This window comes from Bos grunniens, chromosome 18, assembly GCF_055505025.1.
Source record: "Bos grunniens cultivar Pamir isolate PY7600 chromosome 18, Bosgru_T2T1.0, whole genome shotgun sequence".
Taxonomy (NCBI): domain Eukaryota; kingdom Metazoa; phylum Chordata; class Mammalia; order Artiodactyla; family Bovidae; genus Bos; species Bos grunniens.
Genome location: NC_141182.1, coordinates 64,410,027 through 64,428,948, shown reverse-complemented (window position 1 = coordinate 64,428,948; position 18,922 = coordinate 64,410,027). Strand labels below are relative to the sequence as shown.

General features: G+C 52.6%; 1 protein-coding gene across 1 annotated transcript; it reads left to right on the top strand.

Moving 5' to 3' along the window:
- Nucleotides 1-12,870: 12,870 nt before the first annotated feature.
- ZNF835 (zinc finger protein 835) lies at nt 12,871-18,476 on the top strand. The gene is made up of 3 exons (XM_086354788.1): nt 12,871-13,038; nt 14,143-14,237; nt 15,401-18,476. Exons 1-3 carry the CDS (start codon nt 12,988-12,990, stop codon nt 17,052-17,054), a joined length of 1,800 nt encoding a protein of 599 aa, XP_086210914.1. The 5' UTR covers nt 12,871-12,987; the 3' UTR covers nt 17,055-18,476.
- Nucleotides 18,477-18,922: the final 446 nt, after the last annotated feature.

Here is an 18,922-nt window from a genome sequence, read left to right as displayed (position 1 = left end):
GTTCCCTGGTAACTCAGTGGGAAACAATCTGTCTGCCAGTGCAGGAGGCTTGGGTTCTACCCATGGGTGGGTGGGTCGGGAAGATCCCCTGGAGAAGGGCATGGCAATCCACTCCAGTGTTCCTGCCTGGAGAATCCCACAGACAGAGGAGCCTGGCGGGCTGCAGTCCATGGGGTCGCAGAGTCGGGCATGACTTAAGGATTAAACAGTTGCCTCCTGCTTCACTTCCTCAGAAGAGATAGTATATGATTGCTTTTTAAAAATAAGTTTGGTGTGTTTGAGTTTGTGTGTATGTCTGTGTGTGTAACACATCATCCATAGAATTATTGCAAGACAGAGTCCACAGCCTAGATTAAGCAATCCACAGCCAGAGAGGCGACCCAGCCTTGTGAACAAACACGGTCCAGTTGTGCAGTAGTTACCCCCAGACCCTCAGTTTTGTACAAAAGCAGAGCAGTGGCGCCCCACTCCAGTGCTCTTGCCTGGAAAATCCCATGGATGGGGGAGCCTGGTGGGCTGCAGTCCATGGGGTCACGAAGAGTCGGACACGACTGAGCGACTTCACTTTCCCTTTTCATTTTTATGCACTGGAGAAGGAAATGGCAACCCACTCCAGTGTTCTTGCCTGGAGAATCCCAGGGACTGTGGAGCCTGGTGGGCTGCCGTCTATGGGGTCGCACAGAGTCGGACATGACTGAAGCGACTTAGCAGCAGTATTAATTTATTTCTTCTCCCTTCGACGCTGCATCTCAGAGGTCAGGCCTTTCCCCCAGACTGTCCTGAAGGCCCCTTCACGTCCTTGTTTCACAGGCTGCAGATGACGGGCCTCACCGTGGGGATGAGGACGCCATGGGCCACGGAGAGGACCTGGTCTCGGTCGTGGATTGTCTTGGCTTGGGGCATCACATCCATGGAGATGGCCGTGCCAGGGAGCAGAGCCACCACCGTGAGGTGTGATCCACCCGTGGGGAACACCTTGCCTCGGGCCTCCGTGGACCGCGTCTGCAGCACAGCCATGGGGATCGTCCCAGAGGAGGCCATGACAGGCAGAAGGAGCCCGCAGGGTCGGGCACTGGTACCCGGCACAGGCGACTCGTTGGTCAGAGCAGGCAGGCTTGGGCAGGGCCAGAAGCTCACATGAGAAGCCACGCGATGACTCCAAGGGCGGGGTCATCATGGGGACCACGGTCCACAGGAAGGCTGCGGTCCACAGGAAGGCTGCGGTCCACAAGGTCCCGGCCAACAGGGTGACACCCACGGCCACAGCACAGTCACCGACCACGGCGGCCAGCGGGAGACACGCCACAAGCCCCAGGCACAACCCCGCAGCCACCTGGCCAAGCGCTGTCCTGGAGAGGTAATGGGGATGGCCACCCAGCGCCTGGCCAGACCCGGGGCACTCTGGACGTGGAGGCACACGTGTCCAGGAAGGACAGGTTGCTGAGGAAGAAGCACACGGGCGTGTGGAAAAGAATGGTAGCCAACCAGCATAGGGCGAGGCTGTTCCCGAGGAGGGTGACCACGCAGGTCCAGAGGAGCGGGCGGCGGGAGACGGTCTGCATCCGTGGGCACCGGGACAGCCCAAGCAGGCCGAAGAGGACCTCGTCCGTGCTGTTCTGGATGTCTGTGCTCCTTCTGAAACCCCGGGTGGGTGGGAAAGTGTGGGTCATCTTGGTGAGTCATTCAGACACTGACAGCTTCCTATAAATATGCTTTGACTCTTTCAAGGCACCAGCTCTAGGGGTTCCTTGGCACCGCTGCTCAGATGACTATTCCTATACCCCTGCGTTGCTAAATGTTGCTTAATATAATAGATGAGGGGAAATGGAAACAGAGACAGACTTTATTTTTTGGGCTCCAAAATCACTGCAGGTGGTGATTGCAGCCACAAAATTAAAAGACATTTACTCCTTGAAAGGAAAGCTATGACCACCCTAGACAGCATGTTAAAAAGTAGAGACGTCACTAGACAAAGACCTGTCTAGTCAAAGCTATGATTTTTCCAGTAGTCATGTATGGATGTGGGAGTTGGACCATAAAGAAGGCTGAGTGCTGAAAAATTGATTCTTGTGAATTGTGGTCTTGAAGACTCTTGAGAGTCCCCTGGACTGCAAGGAGATCCAACCAGTCCATCCTAAAGGAAATCAGTCCTGAATAGTCATTGGAAGGGCAGATGCTGAAACTGAAACTTCAATACTTTGGCCCCCTGATGCAAAGAGCTGACTCATTTGAAAAGACCCCAGTGCTGGGAAAGATTGAAGGTGGGAGGAAAAGGGGACGACAGAGGATGAGATGGTTGGATGGCATCCTTTACCCAATGGACATGAGTTTGAGCAAGCTCCAGGAGTTGGTGATGGACAGGGAGGCCTGGCGTGCTGCAGTCCATGGGGTCCCAAAGAGTCGGACACGACCGAACGACTGGAAAACAACAAGGTTTGTCATAGCTTTTCTTCCAAGGAGCAAGCGTCTGTTAATTTCACGGCTGCAGTCATATTCGTCTATACTTTGTGCCATCCCAGTGAAAATCCCAAGAGGGTGTGCGTGTGTGTGCAACTAGACAAGCCAAATCTAAAAGTTATGTCGGAAGATAAAGGACCTGCTTATCTCGAAGCTACAGAAATTAAATTAAAATTAAAGTGTCAATTAAACATTTTTAATTTCAATTAAATTAAAACTTAAAATTAAACTGTTAATTAAATGAAAACTTCAATTAAAATTAAAATGTCAATTAAACTAAAATTAAGGCAATCTGGCCGATGAGCTAGCAGAGATAGCAAAGAACTGAGCCAACACACAAATGTTTATTTAATTTATAGGAAAAAACAGCATCGCAGGGAAGTGAAGAAAGTACAGGCATTTCAATAAATGGCCTTAGACTGATTCTCCACTATTCGGAGAGAATGTGAAATTTTCTCAAGCCCAAATAATTCTTAAAATTATGTTCCCTCTGTATATAAACAAAATCTAAACTAACACAACATAGTAAATCAACTATACGCCAAGAAAATTTAAAAGGTAAAAGACAAAAAGAAGGAAAAGTAAATTCAAAATCAATAAAACTCATAGAAGATAGTAGGAGACACACTGCTTTGAGATCTGTTTAGACTGTTAAACCAGAGCAATTGTTTTGACTACATTAAAACTAAGCACTCTGTTAATCAAGCACACACACAGTGAAAGGAATGAAAAATCAAGCTATAATGTGGGAAATTACCTACAACACCTATCTTTGAACTTACGTTCGTGTCTTAAACATGGAAATAACTTCTACAAACCTGAAAGAAGAGGAAAAAACTTCAGAAGAAAACATTGGGGAAGAAACTTAAACTAGCCTATCAGAAAGAAGAATATTGATGAAAAAGAGTCCACCAACTGGTTAGCAATCAGGAAAATGCAAAAGAGAAACATAGTGAGCTAGGGCTGCAAACCCTCATACACGGCCGGCAGCAGACAGAGCTCACTGCCAAGCTTTACAATGGAAGGCACATGAGAACACTCATCCACTGTGGCCGAGGCCCTCACAATAAACCGGGCAAAATCTACTAAAGTTGCACACACACAAATTTATGACAAAGCAGCCCCACTCTTGCATGCATATTTGATGGTGATGCATTGAGCACCCAGACATGTATAAGACTCTCTGGCAGTGTCAGACCAGAAACCACACGAATGCCCATTAACATCAAAATATAGGGAAAACTGAAGCCCCGCAAAAAAAAAAAAAGTGAAAAAAGAAAAATATAACATTCTGGAGATAAAATTTCACTGTAAACAAAATGGACCTAAATTACAAAAAAAAAAAAAACTATTAAAATGACCAAATGAGAACTTCCCTGGTGATCCAGTGGCTAAGACTGAGCTCCCAATGCAGGGGGGCGCCGGTTCGATCCCCAGTCAGGGACCTAGATCCCACATGCCACAACTTAAGATCCTGCGTGTCACCACAACACTCCTGTGCAGCCAAATAAGTAAATAAATACTTTGTAAAATGACACCTACATGCAACAACATAGTTCAGGCTCACAAATGTGTTCATCAAGATGCATGCGTGTGTGCTAAATCCCTTCAGTCGCATCTGCCTCTTTGGGACCCCATGGACTGTAGCCCACCAGGCTCGCCTGTCCATGGGATTCTCCAGGCAAGAGCACTGGAGCGGGTTACTGTGCCCTCCTCCAGGGGATCTTCCTGACCCGGGGGTGGAACCCATGTCTCTTACGTCTCCGTATTGGCAGGTGGGTTCTTTACCACTGGGAAGCACCACACGGGAAGTCCCTTTGAACATGATTTCCAGGACCATTATAGCACATGAATTAACGTATGTAAAGTCCAACCACAGCCAAAAGAAAATGATATTGTCAGACACCAGTACTGTATCAACACGCCTGTCTAGAGGCAGGCCATAGGGTAGTGAGGAAAGGAAACAAGAAAAAAAATCTTTGGGAATAACAAAAGTTATGGTTTTACTAAGAAAGGGGTATGGTTATCTGTGATTACTGTTGAATTTTACGGCATTGTAAAATCTTGGCCTGTGTACTGTTCTACATGCGTTATGTTTCACAATAGGGGGAAAAAATTGTTTTTCCTGAAAAAAGACCTAACTTTTTCACGATACAAGGGCACCATCTAGTGGTCATAGAGGTACTTTATGAACTCAGTGAGTGGGTTGCTCAGTCATGTCCGCCTCTTTGGGACCCCATGGACTGTAGCCAGGCTCCTCTGTCCATGGAATTCTCCAGGCCAGGATACTGGAGTGGGCTGCCATTTCCTCCTCCAGGGGATCTTCCCAACCCAGGGGTTTCACCCGGGTCTCCTGCATGCAGGCAGATTCTTTACTGTCTGAGCCAACGTCCCAGCCTTCATGAACTCAGAGGCATTCCCTTAAATCGAAACAGAAAATAAGTGAGATACTTTTGTTCCTGAGTATTGTCCAGTTTAAAAAAAATGCACAACATGAAAGTCTCAAATTAATTTTTATTTGGGTTAAAATGAGGACTGCAACCCAGGAGACAGCACCTCAGGTAGCCCTGAGAAACTGCTCAGAGGTGGGGGTAAGGTCAGTATAGATGTGGTTTTGGTGAAAGGGGAATACATGCAATCAAGCAGACACTTTCCCAGAAGGCTTCTGCTAGTCTGATGAGGCTTTCTGCTAGTTACGAGAAGCAGGCATCACCATGAAGGAGTTTAGTGCTTCTCTAGATATGAGGAGATACAAGAATTGGACTCATAAACTCAGCCCCTGAGTGTATCTAACTATCTGAAGGCCTGTCCGGCCAGTTTTTCCCAGGGCGCAGAGTGCCTCGTTTCTGCTCCTCACCCTGCACTCCTTTCAGGGGGTGCTGAAGGTCGGCAGCTCAGCAGCACCCGATTCAATCCTTGCGGAGGTGGGTGGCAAGCGCCCTTGGCAAGTGCTGATCTGTATTGACAGCTGACAGTGGAAAACCACAAGACGCCTGTGCGTGGAGATTACGTCTAACATAAATAAAGAGAGCTTGTTCTGTGCAGGCTCGGGCAGCAGTGGCCACCCCAGGAATCAGTGTGGAGGGGGCCCTGGGGAGATGCCTGTAGGGAATTTCACCTCGAAACTCACCCCAGCTACAGAGGAGGGTTAGGAATCCCTGACCTGAAGGCTTCCCAGGTGGTGCTCATGGTAAAGAACCTGCCTGGCAATGCAGGAGACGCAAGAGATGCAGGTTCGATCCCTTGGTCGGGAAGATCCCCTGGAGAAAGACATGGAAACCCTCTCCAGTATTCTTGTCTGGAGAATCCCATGAACAGAGGAGCCTGGTGGGCTACAGTCCGTAAGGTCGCAGAGAGTTGGACACGCCTGAAGCGACATAGCATGACGTGAGCTCCAGGAGAGGGGACTGACCTAACTATGCCACCCCCCGCCCCCGCCATGACCACCACCAAAAAATAAATCACTGTGTACATCCTTTCTCTTGATTTCTGAATTCTTTTCTCTGATTGAGTGGCACTTCCTGCTGCAGGTTACTATGGCAACCAGGACATTCCATCCTCTTAAACATGTCTCTGATCCACTTGTCTGATAGCCTGGGCAAGGCAAAATTATAGAGACGGCAACCAGATTGGTTGTTGACAGGGGCTGGGGGACGAGGCAGGAGGTGATTATAAAAGCGGGAAACAGAGGAGGGTTTGAGGGTAGTGGAAACATTCTGCATCTTGATTGTGGTGGTGATGGTGGTATTGAATGAACCTATGTGGGTGTTAAATACAGTAACAGCAAACAAAGTCAACATTTTTAGAACGTGCTGGCCCCGAAACTGGCAGCCATTTAAATACATTGCAGGAAAAAAAAAAAAGTCTTAATGACAAGAAAAAATAGTTCTTGCTATGTGTTGTTAAAGGATAAAAAGCACGATTACCAAGTCTTATACACCATATAATAATCTCTTTGCATGCGTGCTAAGTCACTTCATTTGTGTCCGACTCTTCACAACACCACGGACTGTACCCGCCAGGCTGCTCTGTCCATGGGATTTCCCAGGCAAGATTACTGGACTGGGTCGCCATTCCCTTCTCCATATAATCTCTTTACCTGCCAAGAACACATGTTTGGAGGGGAATATACCAACGGTTCCCAAACTGTGCACCGAGGCACCTGGCTTTTTCATTTTATTTTGTAATTAATGTTTACTGGAGTATAGTTGCTTTACGGTGTTGTGGTCATTTCTGCGATACAGCAACGTGAACCAGCCATACACAGACATAGAGGTACCTCCTCTCCCTTTAGGACTTCCTTCCCATTTAGATCACCACAGCGCATTAAGCCGAGGGCTGGACAGTAGGTCCTCATTAGTTTCCGGTTTTATACACATGGTGCATGTACGTCAATTCCAATCTCCCAGTTCATCCCACCCCTGCCTTCCCCCCTTGGTATCCATTCTCTATGCCTGTGTCTCTACTTCTGCTTTGCCAAAAGGATTATCTTTATCATTTTTCATCTGGATATTTTAAATCTGAGAGACATACAGCAATATTCAACATCTCTACCAGTTCCAGCGGATCACATTTTCAACATTAGGTCTCTCTACATTCCCTTCTCTGACAGAAGATCTTCGTGAAGCTGTGTTGTCAGTAATTGCTGTAAAGAAGCAAGTGGCCTGTAAAAATCACCTTGGAGTAGGAAATTCGGGAGGTGGGGAGACGGTTCAGTCTGACTCCCAGGTCTGAGAACTTGTGCAGTGCCCAACATGCACACACAGCCCATTACTAAGTAACTGTCATGGTTGCAGGATGAAGGAAATCTCCTTGACCTTTGGAGGGTCTGATCTCCCCACAGCGATCTCGTCCTGCAAAGGACCTCGGCTGCTTGTGCTCAGGTCACCTCCTAGACCTTGACGAGCCCCTGTCGCCACAACTTGAGCCCCCAGACCTTTGCCCCCACCTGCGCCCCAGCTTCATTGGTCCTTCCACTGTTTAAAAGAGTTTTATTGAAGTACAATTGCTTTACAATGCTGGGTTAATTTCTGCGGTACAACAGCATGTTCACCTGAAACGATCACAGCACGGTTTGTTAAGCAACTATACCCTGATACAAAACAAAAAGTTTTAAAATAAAAAAGGCTAGGAAAGGTTTGGGATGAAGAAGAAACCCCAGTTCTGTTCTGTATTTTCTATAATTATAATGTGTTTATAATGTGATATGAATATATATGGGCTTCCCAAGGGGCACAGTGGTAGAGAATATGCCTGCCAATGTGTGAGATGCAAGAGCGGCAGGTTCGACCCCTGGGTCGGGAAGATCCCCCGGAGGAGGAAGTGGCACCCCACCCCAGTACTCTTGCCTAGAGAATCCCATGGACAGAGGAACCTGGCGGGCCACAGCCCACGTATGGGTCACAAAGAGTCAGACTTAGGGACTAAACAACAATAACCCGGTAAATTAACATAGTCACTTCTCTGTTACACTAGTATCTTAGGAGGAGTAAGTACTTAAGACATCCAGCCTTTTCTCCCCAAGTCAGAAATTTAATTCATTTCTCCTCTCCACAAGCTAATTTGCCCATTCCACACACGAGGCACAGTTCAGCTCAGTTCAGTGGCTCAGTCGTGCCCGACTCCTTGCGACCCCAGGGACTGCAGCACGCCAGGCCTCCTTGTCCATCACCAACTCCCAGAGCTTGCTCAAACTCACGTCCTTCGAGTCGCTGATGCCATCCAGCCACCTCATCCTCTGTCATCCCCTTCTCCTGCCTTCAGTCTCTCACAGCATCAGGTCCAATGAGCCAGTTCTTAGTTTCAGGTGGCCAAAGTATTGAAGTTTCAGCTTCAGCATCAGCCCTTCCAATGAATAGTCAGGACTAATTTCTTTTAGGACGGACTGGTTGGATCTCCTTGCAGTTCAAGGGATGCTCAAGAGTCTTCTCTAACACCACAGTTCAAAAGCATCCATTCTTCAGCACTCAGCTTTCTTTATAGTCCAACTCTCACATCCATACATGACCACTGGAAAAACCATAGCTTTGACTAGACGGACCTTTGTTGGCAAAGTAATGTCTATACTTTTTAATATGCTGTCTAGGTTGGTCATAGCTTTCCTTCCAAGGAGCAAGCGTCTTTTAATTTCATGGCTGCAGTCACCCTGTGTGATCCTAGGCACAAGGAGGTTAAATAACCTGCCCCAGGACGTTCAGCTAGGAGGCAGTGGAATCAGGATTTGAACCCGGGTCCCACCCAAGGCAAGTGCGTGGATTCCTAACCACCAGGCGCCGGGGCAGCTTCACCATCACCTAGTCAGCCTCGCGCTGAGAGGGTTAGAGACAACATCGCGTCAGTACCCGTCCCACCGTCGTCATGACAACCTTTATCTCCTCTCCCACCCCACGCGCTTGGACCCAGGCCCTGGGGAGGAGGGGGGACAGCAACGTGATTTTTGAAGATCGTATCCCTTTTCTTACAAGTTTGAGTTCGGGAAAACGTGCCCATTTCAAGTGTATTCCTTGCTCTTCCAGGAGCCCCCTTTGCAAGGATTATTCCTTTGCAAAGGCAATGTGCCTAGTATTCCCGGGGAGAGGGGGTTGCTAACATCGCATTTCTTGGCCTAAGGGGCGGAGGACACCAATCCAGCTTAAAGTGACTTCTTTGCCTCTCCTCCCCTAGCCCTTGACCTCAGAGCCTTCCACGGAAATCTCTTTTTATCCTTCGTAATTCTGGGGAAAAAAGAAAACAGTTTAGCTTGAGCGGATTTAGTTTTCTTTCTGTGGAGCCACAGCGCCCTCAAGTGTTCACTAAGGCTCGGCGCCACCTCGTTTGAGAAACGCGTGTGGGTGTGTCTCAGTAGTGTCTGCAGGGCCTGGAGAAGAAACTGTATTTACCCTGGCTTCAGTTCAGTTCAGTCGCTCAGTCGTGTCCGACTCTTTGCGACCCCATGAATCGCAGCACGCCAGGCCTCCCTGTCCATCACCAACTCCCGGAGTTCACTCAGACTCACGTCCATCGAGTCAGTGATGCCATCCAGCCATCTCATCCTCTGTCGTCCCCTTCTCCTCCTGCCCTCAATCTCTCCCAGAATCAGAGTCTTTTCCAATGAGTCAACTCTTCGCATGAGGTGGCCAAAGTACTGGAGTTTCAGCTTCAGCATCATTCCCTCCAAAGAAATCCCAGGGCTGATCTCCTTCAGAATGGACTGGTTGGATCTCCTTGCAGTCCAAGGGACTCTCAAGAGTCTTCTCCAACACCACAGTTCAAAAGCATCAATTCTTCGGCGCTCAGCCTTCTTCACAGTCCAACTCTCACATCCATACATGACCACAGAAAAAACCATAGCCTTGACTAGATGGACCTTTGTTGGTAAAGTAATGTCTCTGCTTTTGAATATGCTATCTAGGTTGGTCATAACTTTCCTTCCAAGAAGTAAGCGTCTTTTAATTTCATGGCTGCAGTCACCATCTACAGTGATTTTGGAGCCCAGAAAAATAAAGTCTGACACAGTTTCCACTGTTTCCCCATCTATTTCCCAAGAAGTGATGGGACCGGATGCCATGATCTTCGTTTTCTGAATGTTGAGCTTTAAGCCAACTTTCTCACTCTCCTCTTTCACTTTCATCAAGAGGCTTTTGAGTTCCTCTTCACTTTCTGCCGTAAGGGTGGTGTCATCTGCATATCTGAGGTTATTGATATTTCTCCCTAGCTTATGTTTGGCTAATTTCTTTCTTTCTTTCTTTCTTTTTTTAAGGCTTATTGGTGACTTTTCTAACTATCCTGAGGGCTGACTTTGATCTCATCTCTCTTTCTCCGTCAGTTCTCTGCACACTCTCTCCCTACCCGCTTTCCCCAGGAGGATTCCTGTGATGGTTAGTTTCACGTGTCACCTTGGCCAGGCTCTGGTACCCAGTGATTGGATCAGACTCAGATGTTTCTGTGAAGTTATTCTGTAGATGTGGTCAACAGCTGACGTCAGTTTTTTCCCCCGCCATCCTACACAGCTTGTGGGATCTTAGTTCCACCCCCAGGGTTCCAATCTGTGCCCCCTTGCAGTGGAAGTGCTGAGCCTTAACCACTGGCCCTCCAGGGAAGCCCCTCAGGGAAAGCTCTTCAGGCCAGCAGCACCCTGAATTACCTGGCCTACCCCTTCGGCCTTGTCTCTGGGCCCTGCCTCTGTCTCGGTCAGCTTATTGCCAATAAACTGCTGTGTATAATAACGAGTCACTCCTCCACTCAGGGGCTTTGTTGTTGTTCAATCACTCAGTCATGTCTGCCCCTTTGTGACCCCATGAACTGCAGCACGCCAGGTTTCTCTGCCCTTCACCATCTCCCAGATTTGCTCAGACTCATGTCCATTGAGTCAGTGATGCCATCCAACCATCTCATCCTCTGTCGTCCCCCTCTCCTCCTGCCTTCAATCTTTCCCAGCATCAGGGTCTTTTCCAGTGAGTCAGTTCTTCACATCAGTGGCTTGCTCCTGGTTTATTCAATTCCTATTGAAGCCCTAAAGCACACCATATAAGAAACGCTACTGTTCTGGGTCCAGCATGCTGTGAGGAGGCCCAAGCGGGCCACATGGAGGTGTCGGACCAGTCCCAACAGTCACTACGTGGAGAAGAGCCAGGCTCCAGATGTCTGGGCCAACCGAGTCAGCCCCAGCCACCCAGCCCTTCACACGTGCCCCCTCCATGCATCCCCGGGGTCGGAGAGGCTGCCCTCCCTTCGTGGCCTGCCCCACTCTCTACTCGTAGGCTGATTTCTCTGACAAGCACGGAATAATGAGCATAAGAAAATGTTTTTTTCATGATACTTCCACACCATAGAATAGAAAGGTCTTTTCTTGTATTGGATTAATTCCCACTTTTTTTTTTTTAACAGGGAGTGGGGGGGAAGCTTTTTGGCAATTAGAAAAAAAAAATGCTTGTCTTCTGAGCTCCCTCCCATAAATCTGTATGGTTTATGGAATGTGTAAGAGGTGTTTTTTAAATCTTCAAATGTAAAATTAAACCAGAAAAAAAAAAAAGACTTGGTGGCTTAAGAGAACAATCCTTTAATCTCATGCTCCTGGGTCTGTAGCCTGGAGGGAGGTTCTGCTCCTTGAGGCCCAGGCTGGGAGGGGCACTGGGCATATTCTTACCATACAGAGCTAGAAGCTTCCAGAAGGACAGGGGAAACCCACAATGCCTGTGGAGGTCTACATATGAAATAAAAAATTGAAGGGTAAAGAGAGCATGTCCAGCAGAGACAGGGACGGTGGAAGGCATAAAATAGGAGTATGGGCTTAAGAAACACAAATTACTATGTATAAAATAAGCTACAAGCACATATTGTGCGAAATACAAAATATAGCTAATATTTTATATTAACTATAAATGGAGTGTAGCCTTTAACAATCGTAAACCGCTATGCTGTATACCTGAAACATAAAATATTGTACAGCGACTATGCTGCTGCTACTGCTGCTAAGTCGCTTCAGTCGTGTCGGACTCTGTGCGACCCCATAGATGGCAGCCCAACAGGCTCCCCCGCCCCTGGGATTCTCCAGGCAAGAACACTGGAGTGGGTTGCCATTTCCTTCTCCAATGCATGAAAGTGAAAAGTGAAAGTGAAGTCGCTCAGTCGTGTCCGACTCCCTGCGACCCCATGGACTGCAGCCTACGAGGCTCCTCCGTCCATGGGATTTTCCAGGCAAGAGTACTGGAGTGGGGTGCCATTGCCTTCTCCGACATACTTCACCTTAATAATAAAAGCAGGTGTTACGGTTTAATGGGCAGCCTTGGGAGAACATAAAGTAATATGGTGTCTCACAGGGCTTTGTGATTCTGGTGACATACATTTATCATGTCATACATGATTGTACATTCACACTGCCTTCCCAACTATCTAAAAATGAGCTTGTGCTCATTTCTCTAATAGCCAAGTGAATAACTTACGAAGGCTCACCCTATGAAGAGAATAATTTAGGAAGTCTAACTCTATGGAGAAGCACTTTACAGTAATGGCAGGCCAATAATTACTCCTATTTCAAGTTCTCTGCTATAATCATTTGCCAACGTCAATGAGTTTTTCACTTTCTCTGCTCTCAGGTGGAACTACAGCAATCGTCTGAGACAAATGACTTCCATTGCTTAATGGTGAACTGTGGCATGCAAACCTCAGTGCTGTGTGACCTGGGGTGACTAACTTAGCCTCTCTGATCCTCAGTCTTTCGAGGCTCTGCGGACTCCGCCCCCTCCTTGAGGACGCGGAGTCCCGCCCCCATTTGCCGGCCCCGCCCTCCTCGGGCTCTGGGAGAGGCTGAGAGTCTTCTTTCCACAGCGTGCCGACGCAGGGCCTTCTGGGAGTTGTAGTTTCGGTGACGCCGGCACGGCGGTGGGGGGGGGGCCTCAGTCGCTGTATGGGCGCAGCGCGGCGCCTTCTGGGAGTTGTAGTTCTTGGGAGCCCCAAACGGGCCGCAGCTCTCCCGGCGCGCGTGCACACAGCGGGTCGGCCCGGCGCTTGGACCCGACTGTGGAGGCTGCTGCCTTGCTTCGTGAGGCCTGCATGTCCGCGCCACCGCGGGACGAGGGGCCTCAGGGGGTCCGCGTGGACCAGGTAGGGCCAGAAACTGTGGAGAAACTGACTCGAACCCGCCACGCTTGGCGGGAGCCGCCCGAGGCCTTCGAAACTGGTCCTGAGGCGAGGGCGCCGGGTTGTGGTGTGCGCATGCGCGGGTGGTGTGCGCGGGTCCCTGTGTGTGTCCGTGTGTCCCCGGTACGCCCTCACCCGCCCCGCGTGCCACTCCAGAAGTTTTTCCTGGTGCAGACGTGTATCTGCATGTGTCACCGTGCGTGTGAGCCCTCCTGTCACACCAGAACTTTGTGCCCGTGCACCTGTGCGTGTGACTTCGTGAGTCTGTCCCCAAGGGTCACCATCAGTTGGCACGTGCCTGACCGTCGCGGCCTTTGCCCGAAAATTCGAGCACTTGGGGACGTCTGTCTTTGTGTGACTTGGAGCATGTGTGGAATGTGCTCTCCTGGCTAGGTGTGAGGTATATAATTCCACAGTTCCTGGGTGTGCACCTGCGTGGGGAGGCTCCGCAGGTGTGTCTGCCAGCCTGGAGCCCGATGGTCTGTGTGTGCCTGAGCATGGCGGGCCGTGCCTGCGGTGTTTATGAGAGACCTCAGGAGCGTGGAGTTGTGTTTGTGTGTGTGTGTGCGCGCGCGTGGGGGAGACACTGCACACCTGTGACTCTGGGCCTGTGTGGAGCTCTGCCCACCGCGTAACTGCATGTGACGGGTGTGCCACTGCGGGTGGTGTGCCTGTTGGGTGGCCACCACGTGTGACTTACCGTGTGTGTGCGTGGGCAAGCGTGACCGCAGGTGCACCTGGAGTTGTGCACATGTGTGAGATGGCTGGCCTCCTCGTCACCCACAGCACATGGGAGTGTAAGGGCATCCGAGTGCCAAGGGAGGGATGCTGTTAACCGCCTCCCTCCCCCAGTTTGGTCGCGTGCCACCCCAGTGTGTGTCTGGGTGATGTGACTGCCTCTGGGCATGTCTGTGTCTCCCCTTCGGTTGCCTGTTTGTGTACCTGCCCGGCCCAGGTCCACCCCGCCCTGACTCCACCTACCGTCCCCACACGCACACGGAGGGGACACCCTGTGTGCGGCGTCTGCCCAGGCATCTGCCTTCACATCCCTGCTGCTTTCTTGCACAGACGTCAGCTGGACCCACGCAGGAGGCACGTGCAGCCGGGACAGGCGCCACAGCCCGAGAGAGGTGGATGGGACCCAGTGCTCCCAAACCTACGAGGTGGGTACCACTGCCTGCTCTGGGGACCCAGCCAGGCCCTGCTCAAGCCTGGGGGCTGCCGGAGGGGTGACCCCACACTGGGACCGGCCCAGCCTGGGTCCCGCTGGCAGAGCGCTCGCCCTGCACAAAGACCCCGCACCACCTGCCCTCACCGCATCGTCCGGGTCTCCCTGCGCTCTGCCCGGTCACACTTCAGCCCTCGCCCCGCGCCCAGCCCCTTTACTTGTTCTCTGACACCCTGGTTGTGGTCCCACCTTAGGCCCTTTGCACTTGGCGGTGCTCACAGGCCAGAATGCTCTCATCATCACTTCCTCAGTGAGGCCTGCACTGGGGGACGAGCCTTCCAGGCAGCTGGAACGGCTGGTGCAAAGGCCCTATGGCAGGAGCATGCCCGGAGTCATTTGTGGAACAGGGAGGAGGCCTTTGGCTGGAGAAGGCTGAAGTTGGGCGGCTGCTGTGCGGGCCATGGAGAGGAGTGAGGCTTTCATGGAGCCATTGGTGACTTGAAGTGGAGGGGAGAGAGGAAGGAGGAAAAGCTCCGGAGCCCTGGCATCGCAGCTTCCAGGAGCCTCACTGTGGGATAAAGAGCTAATACGTGGCAACAGCTTAAAGCAGCAGGCCCTAGCCGTTTTGGCACCAGGGACCAGTTTCATGGAAGACAGTTTCCAGGGAAGCTCAGGCCCAGAGGGCAGACACACGACCGTCTGGATCCACGGTCTTTCAGGGAAGGGTGTGTTCAGGGGGTTATGCCATCACCCCCAGGATGGCCCCCGACTCGTCCGCCCACCCCAGGGGTCTGCCCCCAGTGGCGGATACTGACCGCGGTACACACCAGGAGTGAGGGCTTCAGTATACATTTTGCGTGGACACAGTTGAATCCCTAGCAGCAGGGTTGAGAGACACTTGGTTGCTGCACCTGGCGGGTATTGGGGTGCTCCTGGCATCGGAGAGTTGAGTCCCAGGATCCTGTTCAATGTCCTGTTGAACAGAACGCACAGGGTGGCCCCAGGACACCAGTCTGACCCAGGCAGCCGGTAGACAGGCCCCGCGCTGACCCTTTCCCAGCCTGAGACCGGTGACAGACCAGTTTGGTTCTCCGTTGTTTTCTTTCCTTCCTTCTTTCTCTCTCCCGCTTCTCCTCCCCTACTTTTCCCATAACAAAGATGTGAAATCGAGGCAGCAGCTCGGAAAGCCGGGATGGAAGCACTCCTGGAGGGCGCCGCTCCCCAGAGCTCCAAGTTGGGAGAAACCCCCAAACCCGAGGGTGGGTTCAAGGACGGGCCAGAGAAGGCGGAAACCTGTTTGAAGCAGGAGGCCCGCAAGGAAAACCCCACCAGGGACGGGGTGCCCAAGCAGGATGAGCTCGCCGCCGGAACCCCCGAGACCAACTGCAGCCCCCTGACTCCCCAGGCCGACCACCGGCCCCAGAGGCGCGGCGCTCCAAGAAAGCGCAGGACCCTGAAGAAGGCAGCCGCCAGCGCGGAGCCGGAGCCAGAGGAGGTGGCGGAGCCGGAGCCAGAGGAGGTGGCGGAGCGAGGGGGCGGTGGCCCCAGCAAGCCGTGGAAGTGTGGGGACTGCGGCAAGGCCTTCAGCTACTGCTCGGCCTTCACGCTGCACCAGAGGACGCACACCGGGGAGAAGCCGTTCCCCTGCGCGGACTGTGGCCGCGCCTTCAGCCAGAGCGCGCACCTGGCGCAGCACCGGCGCGTGCACACGGGCGAGCGGCCCTACGCCTGCGCCGAGTGCGGCAAGGCCTTCAGCCAGGGCTCCTATCTGGCGGCGCATGGGCGCGTGCACACGGGCGAGCGGCCCCACCACTGCACCGACTGCGGCAAGGCCTTCGCGCGCCCCACGCACCTGGCACAGCACCGGCGCGTGCATACGGGCGAGCGGCCCTTCGCCTGCGGCCAGTGCGCCAAAGCCTTCCGCAGCCGCTCGTCGCTGCGGGAGCACCAGCGCATCCACACGGGCGAGAAGCCCTTCGCCTGTGCGCGCTGCGACAAGGCCTTCCGCTTCTCCTCGGCGCTGCTCCGCCACCAGCGCACGCACACGGCCCAGCGGCCCTACACGTGCGGCCAGTGCGCCAAGGCCTTCACGCAGGCCGCGCACCTGGCGCAACACCGCGGCGTGCACACGGGTGAGAAGCCCTTCGCCTGCACTGAGTGCGGCGCACGCTTCAGCCAGAGCGCCTCGCTCACCGAGCACCGGCGCATCCACACGGGCGAGAAGCCCTTCGCCTGCGCGCAGTGCGGCAAGGCCTTCACGCAGGTGTCGCACCTGAGCCGCCACCGGCGCACGCACACCGGCGAGCGGCCCTACGCGTGCGGGGCCTGCGGTCGCGCCTTCAGCAACCGCTCGCACCTGGTGCAGCACCACCTGGCTCACACGGGCGCGCGGCCCTACAAGTGCCCGGAGTGCGGCGCCGCCTTCGGCCACGTGTCCTCCCTGCTCGAACACCAGAAGGTGCATACGGGCGAGAAGCCCTTCCGCTGCGGCGACTGCGGCCGCGCCTTCAGCCACGGCTCGTCGCTGACGCTGCACCGGCGGACGCACACGGGCGAGCGGCCCTACGCCTGCCCCGAGTGCGGCAAGGCCTTCAGCAACCGCGCCTACCTGGTCCAGCACCACATCGTGCACACCGGCGAGAAGCCCTACGAGTGCGGCGGCTGCGGCAAGGCCTTCAGCTTCTCCTCCGCGCTCATCCGGCACCGGAAGACCCACGCCGCGGGCAAGAAGGCGGGGGCTCCGCTCGGCCCCGCAGCCGCCGCCGCTGCCGCACCCACACCCGCGCTCCCGGCGGGAGGAGGAGCCTGCTGACGTGACAGCGGGGAGCCTGCAGAAACCTCGGTGCTGGTGGTGGCTGCTGTTCAGCCTTTCAGTCGCGTCCAACTCTTGGCGACCCCGTGGACTGCAGCACGCCAGGCTTCCCTGTCCTTCAGTATCTCCTGGAGGTCGCAGACTCATGTCCATTGAGTCGGTGATGCTGTCTAACCATGTGATCCTCATCCTCTGTACATGGTACAACACATAACCTTGGTGGACCAGCCCAAGCATGAGGCCTGAGATCTACGGGGACCTCCTATAGGTGGGGGCTCACTGAACCTTCGCTACCTCGTGCTCAGGCTCTTGGTGCTGGCCAGGAGACACACCACCATCCCAGTGATGCCCCTGGGGAAACCGAGGCTCTGAGAGGCTCTGTGAGGTTCCCTCCTCACTCGAGGCTGATGTCACAGTGCCAGGATCAAGCCCACATCTGCCAGTCTCCCTGGTTCAAAATCATAAAGAGAGAAGTGTGTGTGTGTGTGTTGTGTGGTCACTCAGTTGTGTCCGACTCTTTGCGACCCCACGGACAGTGGCGCCTGCGAGGCTCCAGTGTCCATGGGAGTCTTCAGGCAGGAATACTGGAGTGGGTTGCCATTTCCTCCTCCAGGGGATCTTCCCAACGACCCAGGGATCAAACTCCCGACTCCTGCAGTGCGGGCGGATGCTTTACAACTGAGCCACCAGGGAAGCCCATAAAAAGGTCAGCTAACTCAGATAACGATGAATGTTATGGACAGGATTTTAAAAGATATGGGGAAGTGATTCTGCCTTATACGTGAGTTAATTTTAATTTTATGCTAACTAAAATCCTCCAATACTTTGGCCACCTGATGTGAAGAACTGACTCATTGGAAAAGACCCTCATGCTGGGAAAGATTGAAGGCTGGAGGAGAAGGGGATGACAGAGGATGAGATGGTTGGATGGCATCATGACAATGGACATGAGTTTGAGCAAGCCCTGGGAGTTGGTGTTGGACAGGGAAGTCTGGCCTGGTGAATGGGTTCGCAAAGAGTGACACGACTGAGCGACTGAACTGAACTAAAATAGCTTGTTTGTGGCCTATCAAACACGCATGGTATATCTGCTTTAATTAAAAAAGAAAAGGGCATCTGGGCCAGAAGTAGAGCACGTGCTGCCTCCCTTCCTGGGACGCCAGTGCTGACACTCCATCAGTAATACTTCATTCCCAGGTGCCAAGGCCAACTGCCGAGGCATTGTGAATGCATGGCGGTCCGTTTGTTTTGAAAACTTGAAGAAACATATCTCTGACGTGTTTAACGTTTTGTTCTGACAACACGTAAAACTGTTGAAAACCATGCTTCTCTGGAGCAATTTTTCAGAATGATCTGGGAGGCTGTCTTCTGGGCTGTAGTCCTCAGTTTGACTCAAATAAAACTCTTTTCTATTGTACAGTATTCATCGATTATTTTCATTGACTGGGAATTGGTGGTATTTATGAGGCTGGGCAGATCACTCCCAGGGGATGACAAGCGAATGAAAGAAAGGAGCCAACCCAGAGAGAAGTTTGGGGAAAGACTGCTTGGACCCGCCGGTCGCTGAGGTCTGGCATCTGGAGCGTAGGGCTGACAGATGAGGGAGGCTCCTTGTAACAGGAGAGGGGACCCGCCTGAGGTCAAGGGGGAATGCAGACCGGACACCGAAGGCACGCTGCTCCTCAGACACCCCATCACAATCACGTCTCGACCCTGCCCAGGCCCAGTATTGCCCGTCTGTTTGCGCGTCCCCCAATTCTGATGGGTGACACCCTGCGAGAACCACGCTACCTGCCCCCACATCATATCATTTTCCGATCCCCACGGCCCCGCCCCTCGCCGCAGGCTCCACCCCCTCTGCAACTGCG